Source organism: Brachyistius frenatus, unplaced genomic scaffold, assembly GCF_029030835.1.
Source record: "Brachyistius frenatus isolate BFR_SWC_R1_liver_20210118 unplaced genomic scaffold, ASM2903083v1 Contig_4, whole genome shotgun sequence".
In the NCBI taxonomy this organism is placed as follows: Eukaryota; Metazoa; Chordata; class Actinopteri; family Embiotocidae; genus Brachyistius; species Brachyistius frenatus.
In genome coordinates, this window is record NW_027210603.1 from 4,253,228 (window position 1) to 4,280,056 (window position 26,829).

The following is a 26,829-nucleotide window of genomic DNA, read 5'->3' on the forward strand; positions in this document are numbered from 1 at the left end:
TCTTTTAACTCAATTTATTTATCTTGATGGTTTTCAAATTGATGTTCAGTTTATTTTATAGACAGCAGCCAAAAAAAAGAAACTGACTTCAATAACTGAAACTACTTAGTATTTTCTTTCCTTATGTGTTCCCTATTAACAGTTTTGTTGGGGTTGTTCATGAAGTTTCTGAACATTTTGCCTTTGAAATACTGCCGAAAAATATTGAGTTGGTTAACGGCTGGTACACTGTTTCGTTGCAAATTATCAGTAAAAGTTTGAATGTTGGATTCTTGATGACCAACATCTGTAATACCTGGTCATAAAAGTTTAAAGGATGAGAATGAAGCAAAACTGTATATTACGTGCGAGTTCAGATCGTTTCGGTCTGCTGGTCCACTTCTTTATGAAAGCAAAAATCACAATCCTAATCTATCGCACTGCTGAAATATGGCGCTGTCTGCAGAGAAGAGCCATAGGCAGCAGACAGGAGAACGTATCTACCCCCGAAATCAAGGCTTGTCTTTGAAAAGCTGAAAAGGTTTGATTGCTGCTGACATATCTGGGTTAGAATGATAACGGGGTGCCAGGCGCCCCCACCCCTCCCCCCCTACTCTATGAAAATCCATAAGGATATATAAAAAAAAAAGAGACGCTTTCTCAAAAGATATTCACACATTCCTGCTTTTTATTGTCTTATAGCTTGCTGCACCATGTGTGTCAAGGGGATAAATGTGTAGGTTTGGCAGCTTGCTTGTAAATCAAGGAAAAGGGATTAGGAGATGGAATCAACATGTATGTGTGCCTGGGTGGCACATCAAAGCGCAGCGTCTGTATGTGTGCATCTGCAGAATAAGAGGAACATGTATGTAGGTAGATTCAGTCAACCTGCTGCTATGTGACACTTTGATAATCCACACTGAATAACATTGATGTCACACGTTTCCCCGGCATCTCGCTTTAATTCAAACTCTCCTTTATGTTCTGCTCATACTTCCCCCCCCTCTCTCCTTCCACCTCTGCCTCCGTGCATCACTACCCTACTAGGAAAGCAGGGTGTGGGCAGACAATCTCACAGTCCCTTTCAAGGATCAGAGTGCCTTTTCTTCCCTAGTTCCTGCACTGTTCTACATGTTGCTGCCTTATTAAGTTGTTCCACCACCACCACCCCCCCCCACCACCCCCCCCACACACACACACACACACAGAAAGTGTCTGCTTGGTCACAGGAAATCTTTCAGGTTTTTTTTGCCGGCTAATGAGCCTGCACCATCATCATGTGCGCACACACATACTGTACATGCTTCTGTATATGAACCATGCCCAGCAGCCTCTGTAGATATTCATTTTTTGATAATAGTTGCACCCTTGTGTAATGTTTTCTAAATATAGTGACTGTTTCACTGTGTGTGCAAAAAGCCTGTAGATTTTTGCCAAAATTTCACAGACACCAGCACATGTGCACTCTCTCTGATCTCTGTTTGTGTTACCAGTGATTTAATGGGTGGATTTTTTTGTTGTCTTATTCTTCTCATTCCTGTAGCTAGTCTATTTCACACACACACACACACACACACACACACACACACACACACACACACACACACACACACACACACACACACACACACACACACACACACACACACACACACACACACTCAAAGACACACACAGAGTTGTTCCAAAACAATATGTGGTCCTCGAATTGGCAATATGGTATATGCCATGTCATGGTATTACATGGCTTCTACTGTATCAATACAGGAAAGAAAAAAAAAAAAAGGCAGACTTCCAAAAATAAAATTCATATTATGCACAGAGCTGATTCATGTCATCACAAATTCTTCCAGTCATATATATTTCCCAAACAATTTTTTCTGTTAGATTAGATGAAAAAAAGTTGATCGCACAGTTTGAAATGCACTGAGCAAATCACAGTCTAGTACTGTAAAACAGTTCACCCAAAACATTTTCACTTTAAAAACATTTCTATATATAAAATATGTTATAAGGGATGTTTATCTGTGGCAACCTGTCAACAACATAAAAAACATTTTATTAGCCACCCTATTAATGTTTATAGAAAACAACCCTGCTACAAACTTAGCTGAATTGATTATGTGATAATGGTTTTGGTTTTATCACCCAGCATCGTGACACTCATCTCGGTTAGATGTTTCAGCTCTAACCTTTAAATGTAGTCAGATGTGTAACTTTCACACAGCCAAAACGTGTGACCCACCATGTCAGGCATGTTACTTTGGATAAAAACATCCACCCGATGCTACACTGAATGCACAGTGGACTGGACCGGGGCATAAATGGGACTCTTAATTTAAGGCTGCAGACTGCTCCTTTGTGAGACCTCTGGAAGCCTGGGGGCCATGTCGACAGGCGGTGGGGGAGTGTTCAGCACTCATCATATGTCCCATTGTCAGCCTTCTGTGATACACACACACACACACACACACACACACACACACACACACACACACACACACACACACACACACACACACACACACACACACACACACACACACAAACACTGTCCCCCTAATTTGTACCACTGTACCCGCCCCCCAGCTCCTCTGTGGCCATCCATGCTATCTCATCCCTCCCCTGGGCTCCCCATATCGCTTTACTTCATTATTTAGCGTGTTATTTTTTCTCCTCCCTGATCTATAGTCCCCACATCACAGAGTCACCTAATTAATTATGGATGGACTGGAGGGGGAGGGGGTTGGGGGAGATGGCGGAGGAGAGGGGGCCCAAAAAAAAGAAGACCAGACATCCGCCTCATTACATATGCGCAGTGTTTTTGGAGCTTTATTAATTTATATCTTGTCAGACTGTGTCAAAGCCTTCAGAACTCTTTTGGCTTTTTAATACATTTAGTTATTTATGTAGCATCCCGCACTTCTGCCTTCATCCTCCCACTCCACACTCCCTCTATCTTTCTCTCTCTCTCTCTCTCTCTCTCTCTCTCCCTCCACCGCACCCAACTCCATGTCTCGATTTTAATCTCTCACCTTCTACATATCTGCATGAGCACACACACACACACCTGCACAATTTCCTGCCGAATGTCTCATTATCTGCTCTTGGCGGATGTTAAAATGTGTTTTACTCACCTGTAAGTAGAGATGGTCTCATCACTGGTTTTAATCATTTTTTTCTCGTGCTTGTTTATTTGGTGTGGTAAATATCAGATCACATTGAAAATGAAAGAAGGAATATATTTGATCGAGTTAAACCTAAAACGGCAGCTCCTGTCCTTTGAGAAAGCTCACGATGACTTTCGATCAAAACTGGCACGAAGCCATCTGCAGGAAGATGGCAAAAAAAATTTGGTCAAGCATACTATAATTGGAAGAAGACTTTTGTTTGGGTGATAGTTTTGTCTTATTTTTGTCTCTAGGGCATACAGAGACATGAAAAATAAATAAATTAGTTTATATAATATGTAACTCCCGCAAATAACATTAGGCCACTTCCTTTTATTATACATGCAGAAAATCTTCAAAAGTGGTAATCAGTGAAGTAATATATGAATATTTGAATTATAAAAGCCTTTAGTATTAAAGTAAGGGAACTGCAGCAGTAGCCTGAGGCAGCAAAGCCAACAGCAGCCTGTGAGGGAAAACAAATACGGGGAGGTAAGGAAGGCCTCCGGCTCCTTTGACAGAAGTTGGGGTCTTGGACGTCCGCCATCACAAACACACTTTTTAACGTATATTCTCATACTTAAAAACAACACTCCTAATGTTTGTTAACGTTCATATTTGCCAAAGGAATTATTCTGCTACAGTATACACATCTGTTGGTGTTAAAAATACTTATGAAGATGTCAGAATGCAACAACAGTCATCAAAATCTCCAAATTGAGCAGATGTTTTTGTGCTGTGTTGTCGTGCGGGGAACCATCTGTGGGATGCATTCCTTCAAGCATGTTTTCCACTTCACGGTCACACACAACTTTACTAAAAAAAATTCTTACCAGTTTCACTACAGCAAGATTAAGTGATCCTCATGATGAAGCGTGCGGATGTTCTGTGCGAACAACGGCCTGAGTCTGGAACGTTTGTGTGCAAAGAAACGCTTGAAGTATAATTCGGTCATTTAACGATTCCCTATCGGATATCACACTCAAACAGATCATCTAATATTCACAAATAATTGTGGGGCATTTTTTTTTCACACGCCCTACCCACAGCACGTACACATACGCATTTAAAAACTGTACAAACACCCGTCTCTCTTCCTCACCCGGTCGGTCCTCCGGAAATCAGCCGGATGGAGTGTCACATCTGGCCAAGAAAACCGCAGCATCCGTCTTCACAGATGAATTGAAAGCAGAGAAGTCAGGAGAAGGGAGGAAATATAAAGGAAAAAAAGATCTCTTGCAGTTTCAAACAAATCCCCCAAGTGAAATATTGTTTCAATGTACTCTGCACTTTGTAGCCCTAATGCGGGCTTTGAACTGTTTCAGCACCTGTCACAAATACTGACAGAATACTTTCTCTCTTTTCCTTTTATCCTTCTCACTCTCTTTCTCAATATCCTCTTTTTTTCCCCTCCTTACTGCCTCCATCATTTCCCCTTAACCCTTTTCCATTCTGTTTCTAAAGCAGTATGTTATTTTATTTGGGAAACCGAAGTTGGTACGATTTCTCTCCTCTTGCAACACATTGTTTATGAATCCCACCACTGGTTATCTTGCCATTGGCTTCCATTACAATTACAGACAGACTATAAATTCTTTGATGTAAACTGCAGACTAATATTATATAGAACGCAGCAACCTTTCAAACATAATATTTGTTATAATTCCTGAAAACATTTTTTTTTTTTTTTTCATTTTCTGGTAGGCTAACTGTAATGTGCCTGAATCGGACTCATAAAATATATGTGACATCATATTTGACCCACTATTTTTTTCGTGTTTAAAATGTGGGTTAATACAGAGGACAGAATGGAAAAAAAAGGATACCATAAGGAAAGATGACTACCAGAGAAAACGTGAGCAGGCAGCCGAGCTGACACAAAGTAAATTGAGGGATGAATTAAAGATTAGTTAGCTGCAGCTTGTGCTACAGGCTATGCTAGTTTCTGACACACTGACTTCTACCAGTTAGCTTTAACAGCAGGATGCTGAAACATTTCCTTTTTTCCTCTCTCGTGGCACTTCGGACGATGCAAGCCCACAGCTTTTGACACGAACAATTTTTTTTCCACTGACACATGACTTCAAAAACCACGAGTGCAAATCAATCTTTCTTCTTTTTTCTCTGCCCCTTTCTCTCTCTCTCTCTCTCTCTCTCTCTCTCTCTCTCGCCTCTCTCTCCTCTCTCTCTCTCCATCTCTGGCTCCCTCCATGTTGTCTGAGACTCCAGGCAGTTAATTAAGTAGGACATTGTCGGGGAGCTCGGGCACATGGTGTGGATGAAGCATTCAGGCATATCTCCTTGCCTTTTTACATTTCCAGTCTGAAAGGTCTTTCCCTCATACTTTTGGTTCCTCTGTTTCTGTTTCATATCTTTTCTTTTGATCCTGCTTCTTTTATAGTCTTTCCATTTCTCTTTTCCTGTCCTTACATGAAAAGCTATCTTTACCCTTTGCTCTGTTCCCAATTAAACTAGCTTCCTATGCCTCCACTCTTCCTCCTCACTTTCTCTCCATCCCCTTCATTTCCTCCTTTCCTCCTCAACCATGCTTCATGTCTCGCTCTCTCTTTTATTTCCTCTCTCTTTTTACTCCCTCCACCATTCCCTACCTCCCTCCCTCCTCCCAAGCCATCCATTTTCCCTGATCTCCATTCCTCCCTTCACCCGCCTCCCTCCTAGTTGATTATACATCAGGTCTTCTGTAGCCTGCGTCGTCCTACTATAGTATTCCCCTCTCTCATTATGTGTTGTGCATGTGTTTGTGTGTGATCAGACACACAAGGCCAGGGCTAAGCAGGCTAATGAACAAACTCCGGCATTGTGTTCAGGCCCTGGGGGACTCACTGTAGCTTCTAATGTACAAAAGCTACAGCTAGAGCAGGGGGAAGAAAAACTCACTGACAGGGAGCCAGATATCTGCTTAAAGGAAGAGCTACAATGAGAAGTGAAGTGGAGGCTGGTGCCTCGTGTGCAGTGAATATTTTACAAGGGTCTGGTCAGTGATTTACTGTCCTTTTCACTTATTATCCTATTCTCCCTTCTTCACTGGTCAACATGAGTGTGTTATCCTGTTCAGCTGCTCTGACCAGCTCAGATTATCCGCTGTAGCTTCTTCTACACTATAATTGTGTAGTATACCTGGCTGAAATAGCTTTTTAGGTGAATGATCAGTCCAGTTTCTGTATCCACCTGCACATGTCTCTTATTATCTGAGTCACTTAACTTTGTCTCCAGGTTGTGTGATATGTCTGGAGTGTTCTGGCTTGTTATCCCTCTGGCTCTAACAGTACGGTACAAGGTGGGTGAGCTCCACCCATGCTTTAACTCATGTTGTATAAGATCTGTCACCCGCAACCCCCCTCTGCTCTCCTCTCCTCTCCCACGTTCTCAGTCTTGATGAGATCTGCATCGTTGCCAAATTGTGGCATGAGCACCGTAATGACTTCATTTCTTCCAGCACATGCACATCTCGAAAACGTTCCATACTGTCCTGTCTGATTCGTGCACCGTAAACACATGCGAACATATTTAATTAATCCAACTGCACACTGAAAAAAACTATTTGTCCTCCACATCTATGGAAGAACACCCTCCAGGGTTGTGTACTTCAGTGGTGTGAGCCAGTGGATGGGCTGCCTCCAGATGATGTAAACAAGACTCTCAGCTCTGGACAATGTCAGTTAAATGTGCACACACCCACACACACCCACACCCACACACACACACACACACACACACACACACACACACACACACACACACACACACACACACACACACACACACACACACACACACACACACACACACACAGGCAACAAACACAAAGTTCATGAGCTCATTACTCCATTCCACACATGGACGTTATACACAGGAGTCTCTCCTCCTGCCATAACAATGTCGCACTGTTATGATGTGAACAGTTTTATTGGTGAGATAATATTTTATGAACTATGAATGAAAAGATTTTCTTGTTCAGATGTTGTTGTGCACCATTTAAATCTGGTGCAAGGCCAGTGGGAGTGTTGCACAAGCCTGCAACACTTTAACAGTGAGTGCATCACAGCACAGCTCTTGAGAGCAGAATGTGTTATGGCAAATCTGTCATGAAGTCAAATACAGTATGTAACCCACGGCTTTCTCGCTTTTCGGCTGTTAGCAACAAACAAATGATTAATTTCATCACCCCTTCTCTTATCTTACTGTTATTCCTCCGCGTTTGCTCGCTTCTCTGACCGTGTTGAGCAATCACACTCTCTTTTGACTGTTGCTGTTTCCTTCAGGAATACAAGTTGTGTTTTTCTGTTTTTTTTCTAACTCTACAGGATTGCCCCCAGATTCTGCCTTCAACCCAGATATACATCCCAGTCGGGGTGACCAAGCCGATCACCTTAGCCGCCAAGAACCTGCCGCAGCCGCAGTCGGGACAGAGGAACTACGAATGCGTCTTCCACATCCAGGGGGAGACGCACAGCGTGCCCGCACTGCGCTTCAACAGCACGTCCATCCAGTGCCAGAAAACAGCGGTGAGTAAGAGGATATGGAACATAGAGATTTGGGAAGTCATTTTAGCACTCAGCAGCTGTTGGTGGTGCGTTCTGGAGTCAGTATAGTAAAACAAAAGGTGCTCACAGTAGGTGAGGGAAACAATTATGGATGCCATATTGTCTCAGGCACAAACTTCGTGACTCCTATACACAGTAAACTGGAGCTCGGATGATACTTTAAATTTGTATAAACTAAAAGCATCGTCATTTAGCACTATTACTCTCCATCTAATCAATGCTGCTAGGTAACTAAATCATGATCCCAGTGAGGACATTGACCCAGCCAGGGTTAAATAATGGCCTCTACAACTAATGACCATTCTGGACACCAATATCCTCACAGTCCTGATAGATCAACATCCACTACATGGACACCGGCTCGGTCACAATCTAGATTAATGACCAAATGCTGTTATGTCACATTGAACTGGTATTTGGCAAATAGATATTGACAGCAAGTGTTCACCTGTGAATTGAGATGCAGATATATAATAAGGCTTTTCCTAGACTGTATAGTGATATACATCATTAGATATTATTATGGTTTTGTCGGACATCATTTAAATTAATGGTCAAGTGTGAAGGTGCAACAATCAGCTATAGTTTTGTTTCATGCTTCTGTGGTTTGTAATGTATTTGTGGTCTGGGCTGGTAGGGATGATAGGGGTGTGTTGGATTAAATTGTTGTCAAGGAGGGTTTTTATTTTTGCAGAAGTTTCTAGTGTGTGTGGGTCCATGCCGCTCTGTGTGCTGAAAATAGGGCTCTGTGTGTGTGTGTGTGTGTGTGTGTGTGTGTGTGTGTGTGTGTGTGTGTGTGTGCGCACGGCTTCAAACTAGTATGACAGATAAGAGGTAGCTAGCGTCGTGCTTCACTGAGGCTGAAAATGTGAAGAGGAAGTCTGTCTCTGAACCTCGTTGGGAGCGGATTGATCATGTTTACACCTCGACTCTATACCTCTCCCTCTCCTTTTCTCTATCCGCCCGTAGAGCTCATCTTTCTCTCTGCCTCCCTTCCTCCCTGCGTCTGTCATACTTTCCTCTTCCTGCCATTCCCGACTTTCCTCACTCCATCTTCCTCGTCTCTCCTAAGTTTACTTCTGCTGCTCGTCCTGTTTCTATCTTAAGATATAAGATGAGATGAGAGCTGGTGTTGTTAATTCTGTTTTGCATGATGATGTTGCAGCTGTCATAGCAACTCGTCATAGATGGAAGAAAACGTAACGGATTCAGATAAAGTAGAAACACGCAGGTGTTATTTCTGGTTAATAAGCTTTTGCACTTCATCAGCTGTCAATATGATGATAGTCAGAGGTGTATAGAGTCATAGGGATGTTAGTAGACACACGTGTAGAGCACAAAGCAGCAGTGATTTCAGTTTAGCTGTATATATAGCTCTGTGGGTAGCCCGGCTAGTGCAGTATTTGATTCTGTCTCTGTCGACGGGCAGTCTTCAGGTGTTGGCACAGGCTTGCCAGTTGTTTGTGAAGGCAGGGCTAATTATCTAGCGATAGGGTTGTCTCTCCACAGAGATGTCTGTTTATTGACTGTTTATTGTGGCGGCAGGGCCAGTGTTAATCAACAGCAAAGCCTAGCTCCAGCAAAAAGCTGAATTTCTCCCTTTGATGTCCACAAAGCAGACATGCTAGCAATAATTAGCCTTGGGCTGTCAACGCTTAGCCTTTGTTTTGCAATTAGCATTGGCAACTTGACTGCATGGCCAGATATCGATGCAGCGCGTGCATCGAGTCCACATGCATCCCTTTTTAGACTCTGTGGTTGAAAAAGGTGCCAGCTGCATGAACTTGCCATTAAAGCATAATTCATGCAGGCTGGAGATTATGAGTTTAATTATGTGTCATGAATTATTAGGATGAGTCTTATTATAGCTGTGGAGCAGTATTTCAGAAGAATGGGGGTCTTAAATATTAGTTTATCCATTTATAGACCTTCATATGTCTACTTTTTTTACACGCCTGCTTCCATGTTTGTTCTTACTTTGACAGTGTTCAGCACCAACTCAATGAATCATGCATGACTCTGCAGTAGAAATAGACTTCATCTGTTATGCTGTGTACACACTGCTGCCTCCGTTTAAAGGCACACCGCTATGAGGACAGGGGTTAATCAGTGCCTGTGCACATGTGCATTCTTCAGTATGCCGTGGGCTACGGATCCCAGGGCGGCTGTGTGTGTGTGTGTGTGTGTGTGTGTGTGTGTGTGTGTGTGTGTGTGTGTGTGTGTGTGTGTGTGTGTGTGTGTGTGTGTGTGTGTGTGTGTGTGTGTGTGTGTGTGTGTGTGTGTGTGTGTTTGGATGTGCAGTTCCATCAGACGAAGACTGTTTGGTGGGACTTATTCAGCTTGCTAATCAATGGGAGAAACACAGGGGTGCTTATCCACAGTTTAGCCTAAACGCATCTCAAACTACTGTCACACTGACATACATTTACACAGGAAGGGTGAGAACAAGGGCAGAAACAAGAGAACTGTGTTTAGAATTAAAGCGGTAAGGAATGAGGGAATACGAGTGGAAAGAACGGGAAAGTAGAAACGTTCATGAGAAACGGAGAGAAGGAGGACAAAAATGGAAAGAAAGAAACTTATAGTAGAAAGCAATGGAAACAGAAAAAAATGAAGATGAGCAGATGCAACACGGACAAGGGAAATTGGAGTGTAGTAGACAATTTCAGGTGAGATGAATGGAGAAAAGTCAGAGGGAGAGTGATATGGAAAAGAACAGAGGGGGAGAAGGAGATGAGAGGCCGTGAGAGAGAAAATCAGCTCGAAAAGTCTCTCCCGGGGCCAAAACTCATTCTCTTTTCGTTCATACAATATCACCACACCATCCAAAGGAAGATAACTATCCACGGGACATTCAGGACATCTCCAGGCAGATCGTATTTAAACTCCAGTTTCCCATACTTCGCTGCTTTTTCTATGACCATAATAACTCTATACTCTTACATAGTATCCCCTAACAGGAGGCTGTCAATAACCCACTCTATATATGACTCATGATATATGATAGTGTAACTTCAGCTCCATACTAACAGTGTCGGGTATTGACTATCCATATCTGCTCATGGGAGAAAATATTGGTGCTATGGTATTTCTGTGTAAAGTTATTGTACAAACCGACTGATTCCAGAGGGGGAACAGCGAGTGTATCATAAGACCTGAGAAAGAATGCAGTATTGGAAAAAGGTTTGCCTTTGCGAGCAGAGACATGAAACAAGTGGGCCACTTTATGTTGGAGGTGTGCAGACTTTGAAGAATCCTATGTTGAGGGTAAGATTTTAAAAAGTGCTCTAAGCTCTGAATTGTGCTGTGTTGAAGCTTCAGAAGGTTTATGTTGTGAAAGGAACAGTTCGGCACACACTTTTTCCATTTCTCACTTTTGAAGTTGGGTACTTAGCCAAACATTATTCAAAATGTTTTTGGAACCTGTGAAAGTTGATGAAATGGCAGACTGTCCGAGGTCCAGTAGCAAGTTAATTGGAGGAAAACACTGATCATTTTGTAAGAAGAAGGGAAAAAAAAAGTGTCCTCTTCGTATTTCTTGGTGCCAAACAAGCCCACATTACTACTGACACATACAGAGCCATCCGCTAAGCCTTATGGTAGCAGTTAACTCCGGTCAGCAGCCATCAAAACAACAAGCTGGTGTCTACATTGGTGCCTTCCGGTTTTCTGACCCGATCCAGGCAGCTTCCTAGTGTGTGTGGTCCAATCAGAGTCTGTGGTTAAGGTGCAAAGGCCGAATTGATGCTGAGCTGTGGGCTGAGAAGTTGTGCTCAGAGCACCAGAGGGGTCATGGGAGCGAATAAACACATGCACATGCACTTCTCTCACACACATTTGAGCACACTCTTGAGGCCGACGGAGCACAGCTGGACATCTTTTCAAGGCTGAGGTTGAGAGAAGAGACCCGAACCCAGATCGCAGCTCTTCCCTTTCTGTTCCTTTATCTCCCGGTGCTGTTTGCTTTTTGTCCATTTGTTGCTCCTGTGTCTCCGTTTCCCGAGCTTCTCTCCCTCTTTATCCTTCTTTCTTGTTTCTCCCTGGAGGGCAGGAATGAGAGGACAGATAATATCAGCGTGGGCCTTACACCATTACCTTCTGTCTGATAAACCACTCGGCCACTCCATCACCCTCTTTCTCCCACTCCTTCACCAGTGAGGGGAGAGGGGGGGGAGCAGACATGGGGGCAGGAGGAGAAAATCTAGTTTGGGAAAGGGTGTGTGTCTGTGTGCTATTCTTCTGTGTGTGTAGAGAGCAGCTGTTTGTTAAAGTAGTGATGCGAAGTATCAGGGGTCCTGATGGCATCCAATTAAGGGAGATAAAATGATGATGAATTGAAGTCGGGCAGCAGAGACCATGCTCGTGTGGGTGGGTGTGGGTATGGATATGTGCGTGTGTGTGCGTGCATATGAGCTCTCACACACACACACACACACACACACACACACACACACACACACACACACACACACACACACACACACACACACACATATAGGAAGATGGCAGAGGAAGAAAGCAACCATACAGTATATTTGGCAAAGACTGTTCTGGGAATAGAAAGACGCTGAGCGAGGTGAGGACAGAAGGACAAAAAGACAAGGACGTTTTTAGGCCAAAACCAGGAAAAAAGAGAGGGAGCAGTGCGAAAGATGGATGAGGAGGAGGAGGGAAAGAGGAGGAGCGCAATGAGACTGGACTGACAGAGTCTGCTCGCTTCCGATGGGAAATGAGCGAAGGACGGCAGACAAGAAAGATGGATAAATAGATGAATGGATGGATAGACCGGGCAAACAGCGGTTTTAGAGGAGAGACCAAACATGTCTGCAGGGAGAGTGGGTAACACAAACCACACTGGTCTAATGGTGTCACACACCCTATGTGGTCTGTGTATGAGAGGGAGCACTGTGCTGAGACAAACATCTCTTTTTCTCCGACTCTTTGAAGACTTTTTGAAGTTTATGGGACTTATTTATACACGTAAAAACAAGCATTTCTAAATTATGTAGAAAATATCATTATTTGAAATACATTGTAAAGTGTAGATGAATTCACATGGTGCCTAAGATGGCAGGAATGAGGGCTAATGAGAGCCTCGGCGCTGGTCGGTGAAGGGAAGGTGCTGCAGAGCATGATACAGCCTGGCCTGGCATGGCCTAGCACAGCTTAATGAGAAATAAACACTAGACCTGCCACCGCAGTGAGCCACAGCACACACTGACACAGTTTTAATTGGCTTGCAAACTGTGTGTGTGTGTGTGTGTGTGTGTGTGTGTGTGTGTGTGTGTGTGTGTGTGTGTGTGTGTGTGTGTGTGTGTGTGTGTGTGTGTGTGTGTGTGTGTGTGTGTGTGTGTGTGTGTGTGTGTGTTGTGTAGAGATCGATTAAAAGAGCAAAGGAAATTCACTGGACCTCATTGTGAACAGCTGCAGATTAAAGACTTTTCATGATTCCTTTGTCATGTGACGGCTCAGACAACAACACTGGTCAGATTGTGACTTTGGGGCACTACATTGTGTTTGTTTAAAGTTGTGTGTCATGTAGTATTAGCGTCTTCCTCAGTGGGATCTTCAACTGGGAAAATAATCCATCTCATTTAATAAATTTTCATGATTTTTGTTCATATTTATTCACTTCTTTATAATAATGTGTGTAAGTTAATGTATGGTGTTAGGGAGGCAGTAAGAAATCAATACGCTTTTGTGATTTGTGCACTCAATCATTAGGTAATGGTCTGTTTTTGTTTACACTGACTGCTCTCGGATTAATCTCCCATTGAAGGAGCTCAACGTGAGGCGAGGAAGAGAGAGCCTCACCTCCCTGAATGTGCCCTTACTGTCCTCTCATGCATTCCTTCACTCTCCAACTCTGCCTCCTCTTCCCTCCCTCTCACGTATGTCTGTCTCTCCCTCCTCTTCCTCTCCAGCCTCCGCCATCTTCCTCATTTCTGTCCCATCATTGGCCCGCTGCCTCCCCTCCTCTGTGACAGGTGAAAAGCAGAGCTTCCACCCTCCTGTCCAGGATAAATAATTATTAATTGCTGCACAGCTATCAGCATATGCCAACTTCTCCACCCCGTCCTCCACCCCACTTTCATGATCAATTCCTCATTTATGTCTCTCTCCCCATGTCTCTGCAATTTATATCCTTTACTTTATTTGTCTCATAGCAGCTTTACACTTTTCATTTCTGTATGATGATTTGTAGTAAAAAATGAAGCAGCAGAAGTGATTAAAAAAAGATTATCCTGCTTTTAGTCTGATGAAATGAGAAACAATAGACCTCCGCTTACTGTTCCTCCACGTCTCTATTGGACAGTCTCATTGTCTATACAGTAAACTGAATTGCAGCCACACACCTCAAACAACTGATTCTTTTTCACCAGAGTATGCTACTATAAAGATAACTGATCTCAACAGGGATTAGGTACTTTCAAAAAAGGCTCAACCTCTGAATGAGAATCAAATTCATGTGTAAAGAATAAACCTGTGCAATTACAGAATCATACACACACACTGGCACCAACAGTGACTTAATTAATGCAATTTAAACTATTTGAGATTAAACTCTTATGTTAACAGTAATAATAATAATAATAACAATAATAACAGTCCCCTGTCAGATGTGGAGGAAGGAAATGCACATTTTTCAATCTCAGCGTGTTACATAGAAATAGTTTGCGGCTCTATTTATGCCACTTTATTTGATTGTCTTCTTCATGTGTGTTTTGTGTGACAGTGCTACTTCAGTGATTGCAGTTATGTGACAGTTGAATAGTAAAATGTGGTTTGTATTTACGCACAGTGATTAGATATGTACGGGGGAGCAGCACGGGGGTTAGCGAAGAGAGAATGTCCTCCAGAAGAATGGCATTAAGTCGACAGAGGAGGAAAAAGAGTGATGGCATTGAACATTTCTGCAAACTACCAAAAATCAGTCTTTTGTCCAGGGAGACGTCCAGTAAGCTTACACTAGCTTAATGCGTAGGCTGAAAAATAAGAAACATTGACTGTGGCAACATTATTTTTCCCTCAAGCCAGCAATCCTCCCCTCCCCCAATCCCCTCTCTCTCTTTTTCTTTCCATCAATGGAGAAAGTATGTGTGCAAGTGCATACGCACATGTGTGTGTGTGTGTGTGTTTGGGTCTGAGCGGGAGATAAGCTGGGAAACTGGGTCCGGCCATGCTCCAATCCTGTTAGCATTAGCGATTAGCACTGGCTAACAGGCCCCTATTATGAGCCGGGGCTGATTCCACGTTGCCTGACCTCACACATACCATACACACACACACACACACGCTAAGCTATAGGAAGGATTACCACTTGATCCTTGATTAGGAAGCCATATCTTCCGGGAAGTTGTGTGCGTATAAAAGAGTATGCTGTGTGTGTGTGTGTGTACATCGAGATTTGGACATAAACTGTATGCCCAGTCTTATCTAAACCGGCAAAACACATTTCACATGTAACCGACATTCAGTCAGTGTCCTCTACTTTGCTTCAGCGCTGTCCCCGTGTGACATATTTCTCAACCAAAATGATGTAGATTGGAAGATATGTTGTGTCAGGTCATTTATTTTGATAGCTGCTGTCATCATCTTCAGAAAGCAGGTGAGAGAGGAAGAGAGGAACCTGTCCTATCCCAGGACTTGCCCTGGGCAGGTTTGATATTTTTAGCCGTCCAGCTTGCGCACAGCTTCAAAAATGACTAATTATCTGTCTGTGACCCTCACAGAAGGAAGCTGTTGTGACTTCGTACCTGCTTTACCTTCCATCTTCAACTCTCCACCTCCATCCATCTATCCTCGCCTCCCCTTTCTTTCAGTGTCAGAGTTAGTATCTGCACTTTTCTGCTGTGAGCCTGTTGTCGGGGCAACATCTTATTCATTCTTTCCATCATTCCAATTTCTTTCTAACTCTTTTCACATTTTAAATGGTCTCCCAATTCCTTTACATACATTTTTGTCTTTTTTTTGGTCAGTCCTCTTTTTCTCTGTTTCACCTTTTCTTCTTGAGTACTGTAGATTTTGCTCTGTGAAGTTTCTGTCCTTCTCTTTATGTGTTACTTCAGTATTTTCATTTTATTAATGATTTTGCAGGTGTCTTACCGGTCCTCATGTTAAAGTCTGTAGATACAGGACTTTCCACCATCACATTTCCTTCTAAATTGAATCTCTTTTTGGGATCAAATTGCAGAATATAGAACATTTTGATTTTGTTCCACTGTTTGCGTTTCCCTCTCTTCCCTTTACACATGCAAATCCTGACCTTTTTCACAGTAACCTCCTTTATGTTTGTATTCTCCTATTGGAATCTGCCGTGTAGTGAGTAAACCCTGTACAAGTGTGTATTCCCCGAACTGTGCATTGTGCAACTGTGCTGGTTCAGTATGAAAGTTTAATAAGCCCGCGTGCAATGAGAGGAGATGAGCTTTAGATCATAACCTAACCTTTCCTGTGCCTCCCCACCTCCCACCCTCTACTACCCATTAAACACACATATATGCACATACACACTCGTCCCTCACTAAATATTCATGTTTGTGCTGAGTGAAGGAACATACTCAAGCACATCCCAGATTCCCCGCTCTCAACACAGACCCCCCCGCTGAGGATGGTTGTGCAAACACAGACACATACCTGTGACATGGATTTTAAAAAAGAGGGCAGGCGTTGTTATTGTTGTCAGCACAAGCACACCTCCAGAGAGATGACTTGTTAGGGTGTAAAGCAGGGTTAAGAGGTCCACACACATCTATCATCTAGTTCTCTATCAAGTGGAATTGGCCATGTGATTCAGAGGGGAATCAGGCCGCATTCTGATTCGCTGGTCAGCAGAGGAGCTGGGATGAGAGTGAAAGGTAGCTTGACCTCTTGTCCTTTACTGTAGCTGCTGTTCTGTCCTGAAGGGAAGTAACAGAGCAGCGCAAGAAGACAGTCAATGACAATGAAATACAGAAACGGATACAGTAAAACACTGTTTAACATTTGAGGCAGTGGATTACTCAAAGAAAAACATATTTTAAGTCCTGTATTTTTTTAGGTGTCATAAATGTTGGCTGGGATTGTGCTGACTTTGATTCTGTATTGAAGGATTGTCTTCCATGAATGAAATGGTGAGGAGAGAAATTAAAGGCCACAACATGAGAAAAGTTGGTGAAGCAAACACAAGTCATTTATTTACTTTGGACAAGTTGAACAATTTGATTATTGTCAGTCGACAGAAAATTATTTTAGAAAAAGTTCTAAAATCTGAATATTTTATTTAATTTTATCAGTTATTTTACATGCACTTTATTAACCCCAGGTTTACCTACATTCTCCAGGGTTTCTGGAACTTAATTGCTGCTGTTTTGCTTTTGACCACTTCAGTTTTCATCCACCATGTCATGTTGCAGTGATTTTTTTTTTTTCTTCAGAGGCTTGTGTTTTCATGTGAGGAAGCCACCTGTTGCTTGGTGAGAACTGAGTGTCAAGAAGACAGTTGTTAAGATCCAAACACCTTCGTCGGCTTGAAAAGTTGCTAAATACGAAGCTGCCCTTTGGCTGGATAACACCCTGTCTTCGCCTCATTCACCCGCCTTCTTTGTCCCACTTACTTTTCTGGCCTCTCGGTTTTATCTCAGATGTATCCACTGTTTTTCCTCCTCTGACTTCTCCCCCCCTATCTCCTTCTTGCTGCCATCCTTTAATGTTCTTCCACTTCTTCCACATGTTCACAGTGCAGAGTCCCTGTGCACCTCCCTGCCTCTTCCCTCTTTTCTCTCCCATTGTCTTCCGCGCTCACACACACTCCAACACACTCATGTGCTCCCTCCATCTTTACACAGTGAAGTGTTGAAATGTTCTTGTTCTCAGGCAGACTGGGTGGTCTCTCGATGGTTAGTGAAGGAATGAGGGAGGGAAAGACTGAAGAAGTTCACATGCTCCAATTTCAGGAGAGAAATAACTGTTGATGTCTGAAACATGCTGTTTTGTGTGTGTGTGTTGTCTTCCTGTGTTTGCCTGTGTTTTTAGGCATCATTTTTTATTTTCTGTATAGACGACGTCTTTGATGAATTTGCTGGTACCCTTCTTTGGAAACTGTCCCGTGTGCAGGATGCATATTTATAGCCCAGCATGCACATGTGTTTGTCTGGAAGTGTTTGGTACATGCGATAAAGGAATCTGCTTCATATTTCCTTGTTTGACTGTGGGCGTTTTGGGGGATGGAGGTAGGGGAGAGAAAGTCAGGGTGAGATTGATCGGGGGAGAGGTTTGTAAAGAGGTATAGGGAAGGAATAATGAGAGAGAGAGAGGAAGAGGAGAAGGAGGGGGTGGGAAGGAGCATTGCGAGAGAAGTAGAGGCAGAGGAATGTGTGAAAAGACCAAGGCAGACATGTCAGAGAACAAATTGAAAATGCCAATTTCACTTTAGCCCCCACCAGCTCAGGCGCTTATAGCTCAGCCCCGGCCTCTTATTCCATGTGTAAATGAATGGTGTCCACAGAATAACACAATCACCTCTCTCTATCCATCTTGCCCTCGCTCTTTTCTCCTTCACCCTCCCTGCTGTATTATCGGCTCCTTCTTTCCACCATCTTCTCATTGTTTTCACACCATCACACGTTCCAAACATTTTGCAATCTTTTTATCATCAGTTGTCACTTTTCTTTCCTGTCTTTCTTTCTGCACTTTCCAAACTGTCCTTCACTGACTATATCCAGCCTTCTGCAACACATCTTTTTCAACTAATCATTTCAGCTTTATGATCCGTTATAATGCAGTGGTGCAGTCCAATGCTTGAATATATCCTGTGTCCTGTAGGCCAGCATCCAGGTGAAGTTACTCTTGGTTAAAAGTTTTCTCTTTAATAGTTCATAGCTGCTCAATAAATTAGAGCGCTAAAGAATTTGCCCTTAAATGAGCACTTAGAGCAAAGTAGTATTTCTTCAGAGATACAGAGACAGCTTTCTTTATTTGGATATCAGCATCTCTGCCTTCAGGGCCAGCTCAATGTAAATCATCCAATCACCAAAAGTGAGGAAGGAATTAATCAGCCATTCACACATTGTGACATTGCAGTGTCCTCTCATTTTCTTATCTTCTCTATGCACATTTCTTGATCGTTTCCCCCCTGAAATACATTTGAATTCACTATTATTACAGATGTCAAGATAAATCTCATAGTATCACACTGGAGTGGGTAATATCACATAGTGCCGAAGTTGTAGCCGATTCAATCTGTGAGAGCCCCGTAGCCTCAGGCTTGGGCCTTTCACATAGGATTTTATCACCACTTCACTAGAAGAGAATTGTCCTGCTATCTTTCAGCCAGAGGCCACTGAAGATAGTGACCATACCAGTGGTAGAGCGAGTGACTGGGCACCCTGTAACTGACAGAGGCATTAGGTCATACATGAAGTCTAACCAGCCGTCAGCCCGCATCACTGCAGAGAACATGCAACCACGAGCATCTGTTTTATGTTGTATCAAAGACAACTAATAAATGGAGAAGTTCAAAATGCAAAGTGTGTCTCAGATTGGGATGTGATGCTCTTGATGAATGAGTATTTTCAGCAGACTCTGTGTTTACCTCAGCATGTATGAGAGGGGAGTGATTGGGGAGGCCGTGTAACTTCTAAAACGGCATTTTATTTACAGGTGATAATCGTTGTTGATGATTTATCTGTCTGGCGGTTGGGAGGGTGTCGGAGCAGCTCTCTCTCTGTTGTTACCCCTCCAGTTAGCACTCTGCATCACACTGCAGCTTTTGAAGCTTGTTGTCTCATTTAGGGCAATTCCATAAAACTGATTATGCCAACGACAAGTCAATTGCATTTCAAGTCTTATTAGTTCAGGATGCAAAAATGAAATTAGATGAGAATATTATTGTTGGAGATATATTATGCTTTTCATTCATCACTGGAATGGAATGAGTCATGCAGTGATGGGGATTCCAATCTCTTAATCAACTCCGCGCTCTGCCAGGCAGCAGCGGATGTGCCATGTGTAAAAATCACAATATAGCCTGTCTCTCATCATTCATTTTTATGGGCCTTCAACTGTGTGAGCACCGCAGGGAACGACATTACCACCAGCCACCAGCTGAACTCAGTTTGCTCTTGGTATTGGCTGATTTTTATTCTCCTTTGCTAATTTGATATTTTATTTAATGGTTGGAAATGTCTGATGATGATTTTATTGGTGTAAGAAAAATGACTGAATGACTATGCTTGACATTGTCGTTATTTTACATTGCAGTATGCTTACGAGGGCAATGACATCAGCGACCTGCCAGTGGACCTGTCTGTGGTTTGGAACGGAAACTTCGTCATCGACAACCCCTACAACATTAAAGGTGAGTTACTGTAGCATCGTACATTAATGACATGTTTTTTTTTCTTTTTTGAGATCTGAGGTTTGAATCTGCAGGAACAAGTTTGTTTTGTCTCACAAAGGAGTCGAGGAATAGAGTGACAGTCCTTACAAGTGCCCTTCACTTGTGATTTATTTAATCTGTATCATCTGTTTAACCTTTAAAATTACATTAAAAACTCAATAATCAGTCCTATTTCTAAAGCTGTCGTATCGTAGGCCCTGACTGATCAAATATCTCAAAAACAACTTCCCAGGAACAGATACAGACAGTACTTCAGTCAATTTCTAAAAAAAAAAAAAAAAAAACAGATCCAACTGCCTTTTGTAAAACGAATCCCTCAAGCCCAACCTTTGTTTAATGTTCTTGGTCTGAGATGCTTAAACACTCTTACATACAATATGTGTGTTTGTGTGTGAGAGAAAGAGACACTAAAGAGGCCCTTCAACTGTTTTCTTCTCTTGAGTTGTGTTTGGAGACCATTAAACACTGAAACTCCAGGAATGTGTGCAAATATCTGAATGTTTTTACTCTCATCAGTGCAAGAGACCACACATACTGTGCCTTTGGTCATTTGTATTCACTAATGTATAAATTGACTAATAATGATTTCTGTAAAGACCCCCAAGATTTTACCCCACGTGTCTCTTTTGTCATCGTTCATGGTCAGCAACCAGCGTCCAAATGATCAATTGAACTTACATTTTCTCTGCCATGAATGTATTACATTTGAATCTATTGAAGATCATTTAAGATGGACAGTATGTGCGTTTTGTAAAGTAATAAGGTTACTTGGTGCCGCGTTCAAATTGTAAAACCAGAGCTTTACAACCCTGTAAAACCCCCGTCAAGATCTAGATTGTAATAACAGTATAAAACCTGACAGGACTCATCCATCAAGGTTTGTGCACAAGGCTGCTTCTGGTGTTATTACAGTGATATTGTCTTTGGTCATTATACTTACATTTCTAATCTGACAAAATAAATTGGTTTACATTTAAAAAAAAAAAAATGTTTTCCATTGTTTATAATGTCACACTTTCAAACTGTAAATATCTCCTGAGGAGGATTTTTTAATTACACCTGTAACGGATTTGCGGACAGCCATGCAAAGGTTGACCGGTATTATTATTTAATGATGCTTTACATACTGTGTATATCCATGTATTTGAGTGTATAATGTTTTTTCTAATGTAAAACCACACCTTGCCCTCCAAACAAAGAAGCATATGGGTAATAATTAAACACAGAGTACATACTCGATGTACCACTCTGTGAGGAGACAATGAGATCATGTCTGTCAGATGTAATTACCGGTAAAACTGTCTCTTTTTTTTCTTTTTCTGCTGTGTCCATAATTATTGTGGCTCATACAGCACTGCAGGGGGCTGTAACATTGTTCCCCTGCTGCGAGGTAAAGTAACACAATCGTCAGTGACCACTGCATTCAATATGGACCGTGGATGACATACAGACGGAGCACATAGGAGTTTTGTACAGCAGCCGGAGCGGCGTTGTGTCATCCTGGTTGTTGCTCTTTGATGGTTAAAGACGCAGCGAGGAGCAGAGATTTCCACGTGGTGTTTCACATACTGCTACATTTTAAACGTTTGTGTAGTATAGTCATTATTTGCCATTTGTCTGTAATGCAACACCACATAGTCACTTTGTTCCATTAATTGATCACTCCATGTCGTCTGACTGCACCAAGCAAGCTGTTGTAGTCTCAGATTTCACATCTATCTCAAGCTGCTGCCGATGACTGATGTTATATGGATGTGTTTAAACATAAACAACGCATATGTCTTTGAATATAGGAGCCCCACTGTGCCCACAATAATATGGACATTCATTGGTGCGACAAAAAAAATGCTTTGACAGTCAACAGTTCTCTGAAGTGCAGCAGCAGCATTGACTGTGTGCAGTATCAGCAGCGTGCATCAGTGTCTGTGCATTGTGTGTTATCTCAAGTGTAAATCTCCTAAGTGCATCCAGAGGTGACATACGGCCCGGAGATGTCTCTCTCCTCCTCTGTCTGTCTCTCTTCACTGCCAGCCCCCTCCCTGTTTCTCAATCATGATAATCATCTGGTGGATTGTGAGCGATGCTCGCCGGTTTTAAATACTGATAGGTTAATGTAATTAGAAGGGAGTTGTTTAGCAGCCAGTAATTGGTACAGGGTTTCTTTAAAGCTGCTCCATGACCAATGGGATTTGGGGATGAACTAGCAGAGAGAGGAAAAGATTTACTGTACTTTTCCGAAGGCCTTTTACAAAATGGGACCTTAACTCAACTTCATCTCAGAGAAACTGTTTTGAAATTTTTGAGACTCAAAGCCCCCTTCCTGGAATTTATTAACCCCCTAAAAATGCATCTGTTCATCCAGTTTCTCTAATACCTTAAAAACAGCCTAGTTGTAACTTGACACCTTTACCTTTATTTGGTAAAAATTTATGTAAGAATATTCAAATATTCAAGTCCCCTGCCACTACCTCCACCCCCCATCTGCTGCTCACCTGCAGCTCAAGCCCCGCCCCTTAAATTGACTGGATTGGTTTTATAGGTGTGATGCATTAAACCCTGGCTGTCTGAATCCATGTTTTTAAGACTGTCAGTCTGACACTGCAGTTTCAAAAGTGGGATTGCTCATCAATTACTGCTTATTTTGCTCATGATATGTCTTCTAGCATATAGAAAAACACCAGATAGACCAGTGAACCTTGATTTCTAATGGAGTTGACCTCTTAAATAAAGGTAGTTTCTTTATAACCAAAAGACCTGTCTTTTCATGTAATTATTCAAAACAAATTACATTAATACTTTTTTTTAATTCTCCTGCTAGCCTACCCGCACTAATATTTCTATGATACTTAATTCTCTGAATCTCTTCTTGTTTTTGTCTCCAGCTCACCTATATAAGTGCTATGCACTGAGGGACAGCTGTGGCATGTGTTTGAAGGCAAACCCCAGGTTTGAGTGCGGCTGGTGCATCGGGGAGAAGAAGTGCTCCCTGAGACAGGAGTGTACCCCCCCAGAGACCACGTGGATGCACGCCACAACCGGAAACAGCCGCTGCGCACACCCCAAGATCATCAAGGTAAGCCACTGTCATAATGACACATGCTTACACATCATACCATGGAGCAGTGCAGTACGCTTCTGAGGTAACAGACGACACATCTGACTACACAAATTCACACACACACACACACACACACACACACACACACACACACACACACACACACACACACACACACACACACACACACACACACACACACACACACACACACACACACACACACACACACACACACACACACACACCTTTCAGTGTTTAACATACAACAACACACACATAAAATCAGCTAGTGTGAAACAAACTTTCCAAAACTGTAGTACCACTTTTAATCTATTATTCATATGGAATGTTTACTGAATCCAACAAAAAAAATTATCATAATGATACAAGAACAAAGAAGAATTTCACAGCTTACTCCATAAATAGAAGTAAAAGCTCCGTAAAGAAATCTTTATTACCAAAAATGTAAACCACTCATTAACACCTTGAAGTCCATGAGGTCAGGTAACAGCTCGCTATAAAATCAACATTGCATGGAGCAGTTAAATCCAAGTTAAAGAGAATGCTCTTCTCTTCCCACTGCTGAAGTCAAAGCAGACACTTGAGCTGCTGTTTGACGAGTGTTACCTAGAAACTCAACCTCCTTAACAGCAAACAAGTCAGGTTCTTGTAAGGCCGGGGGTCCGAGGAGAGTGGGTTCAAATGACTGTATGCTCTTTGTTAGCGGCTTGTGATCGCCTTGAATTCTACTCTTTACATGAATAAAAGTCAACTCTCAAATTTCTCAGAGGAGGAGATTAGAAATCCCGTCCTGTGCTGTGTCATTGTTCGGCCTCAGCGAGTGAATAGAACATCATAGGAGGGGAAGCAGCAGACAGGAGAGACGACAACACAGATGGGCTGGCCAGGAGGAGGCAGTTCACACACACCCAAGACTGAACACACTGACGAGATTAGAGATGATGACTACACACACACACACACACACACACACACACACACACACACACACACACACACACACACACACACACACACACACACACACACACACACACCTGAGGAGCCAGAGAGAGTGGATGTCTGGTGTGTGTGTGTGTGTGTGTGTGTGTGTGTGTGTGTGTGTGTGTGTGTGTGTGTGTGTGTGCGTGTGCGTGCGAAGGAGAGAGACAAAGAAAGCAGAGGATGTGGAAGTGTGCTAATTGTGTCTCACCATGGGTGCAGAATATGTGTGCATCTGACAGGCTGGGTGAGCTTCGACGTCTAAACACCGTGGCGTACCCATCTGTTGCCACCGGTAACCATGGCGGTGGTCCTCGTCTGTGTGTGACCTGGGTCAGCGTACCTACAGCTCACCACTGGGACTGAAACATGCACATCCGGCGCTGTTTGAAATCAATGCACTGCTGCGTCTTGACGTTCGACCGTTCCACTTATTGTCAACTGTCCTTCTTTCTTTTTGCTTTTCTATCATTATTTCAACACAGCATGTAATTGTATCTCCAGTAAGGCAAAGCTTCATCTCGGTGGAAATGAGTGCAACTTCTATTAATTTAAATGAGTGTGAAATAAATGTAGTTCAAAATGCATGCCCATTTCACTGATGCACACTTGCATGGCTGCAGCCCTCACTGCATTTCCTGTGTGGTTCTTCTCTTTGAAAGTGGAATGGAGATATTGGATAATTGGAGCACTGGCACATAGATAAATCCGTTAGCTAATGCTCCCTTTCTGTTCCTGCTCGCTTCAGTTATCTCTTTGAAACAAGCGTGTAGAGGCAATTGGGTTGCGTGTGCGGGAGAGGGATGTGTGTGTGTGTGTGTGGGGGGGGGGGGTTGCGCACGTAAGCATGTACTCTTGTATGCATATTTAGGGGTAATCCTGGCCTCGGGGCAAGATGTTGGTGGCAGTCAAAAAGCTCAGAGAAGAGCAGGAGAAGAAGATCATACGTACAGTACTGCAGGCTGGAGGATGCAGAAGAAGAGACAAAGAAGAGCAGAAGAAGGGAGAGACAGTGGAGGAAGCGTTATCGCTGCGCTGCGCCGCGCCGCCAGCCTCACCTCTCTTCTCCACCTTTGACATTTACAGTGACATTTAACGCCAAAAGAACATCTGCAGATGACAAAGAAAACCTCTCCCTTTTCATCTGCCATTTCATCCCTTCTCCCAAAGAGCATCACGTCAGCCACACAAATTGAATATTATTCCACTTCTTACCAACTGTTCGGTCAAATCCCTTTTTCCCTGTTTGATCCCCTCCTTTTATTTATTTATTTTTGCTCTGTTCGAACCGCTTTGTTCAGTTTTTGCAGCATGTTAGCTGATGTGTGGCCATTAGCTAGCGGATTAGCCACTAATTTCATTTGGACCGGAGAATATGTGTTCAGCAGGGGAGGAAACACCACTGGAGACACGCATGCACACACACATACTTTCCGTACACGGTACACACAGTTGGCTGGAACCTTCAGAGCAGCAAGTGTTTAACCTATTTGGTGTTATTTCTGAGTGTGCTATTGCCCATTTGATGTTGTTCAGTAGTGTGCAGTTGGGTATCATTCAACTAACAGCTCCGGCTCCTAAATGCTGGTCTCCAAACCCAGCAGTTGATGTTTCAGGTGAGAAATGATGACGTTAAAGTGCTATTTTTTCATAGTGCTGCATTTCTCTGCACTGATATTGTGCATTAAGATGAATTAGAACTGCTTTCCCAACAAGCAAATACACAGTGCGCACGCACACATGCACGCACACATCCCAGCACACATCCCAGATATACTCTCTGACAGCCTACATTCAGATGTATCAGAAATAAAATAAGCTCCAACTGAGGTAGTCTGTGTTGTATCCTCACAGCCACACAGATAATGACACACACACATACTGTCTGCCACTGTGTGTCCCAGTATAGCGCAGCAGTGTCCTGGTACTGGCCTTGGATGCTGCCTGGACCTCCATCATCCATCATCTCATGCCTGCCTTCTCCTAAGGGACAGGAAGAGCATTACAGTGAGCCCTTAGAAACCAATTAAAACAACGCAGGCCATGCCAGTGCGTGTGCGTGTGTGTGCGTGCGTGTGTGTTGAAGCGCCGTTGAGGGGTTGCATTTTTATTCTTTTAGCATGTGGCACGCTTGGGTGCCCTGATTGTGTATGTTGGCTGCTTTTTTGCCATCTTGCATGTGTAGAAAAATCTGAAAAGGATCCCCTAAAGTGTCTTGTTCCTTTGTGCTTACTAAAGGCCCATGATTTCTCCCTCACATACTGTTAAGATGCAATATTTGCCATTGCCAGACTTCCTTATCTGTCCCAACCTCTCAGCTTTCTTGTTAATCTTTGTTTTCTTCTCTTCATGTATCATCCGTAACTCTCTCATTTCTTCATTCACATATCAAACTATTGTTTTATTTTGTTTCCTTTATCAATCCTTTTCACTTTGCTCTCATTCTTCATGTTCCCTGTCCCCCTTTCCTCTTCGATCAACATGGAGAGAAATGCTGCTCTGTTTAAATGACTTTATCGACCAGGCTGCTGTGATTTGTGTTTTAGAGCTGAACGATGAGTCCCACAGTTACAACACTAAAAGAACTAAAACAAACCAATGCTCTTATCCATGAAGGAAGGATTGTAGCTGGATGTCAGCCATGATGAAGTCTTAATTGAGCCTTTTCACATT

General features: G+C 42.8%; 1 protein-coding gene across 3 annotated transcripts in view; it reads left to right on the plus strand.

Annotated features, from left to right (window-relative positions):
• Positions 1 to 26,829, plus strand: part of plxna1b (plexin A1b) — a 193,872-nt gene that overhangs the window by 126,056 nt on the left and 40,987 nt on the right. For all 3 annotated transcript variants that reach the window (XM_069711326.1, XM_069711341.1, XM_069711333.1), the window contains exons 10-12: positions 7,475 to 7,675; positions 19,955 to 20,051; positions 22,976 to 23,166. In XM_069711326.1, the coding sequence (XP_069567427.1) occupies positions 7,475 to 7,675; positions 19,955 to 20,051; positions 22,976 to 23,166 (489 nt within the window). The remainder of the gene's footprint in view (positions 1 to 7,474; positions 7,676 to 19,954; positions 20,052 to 22,975; positions 23,167 to 26,829) is intronic.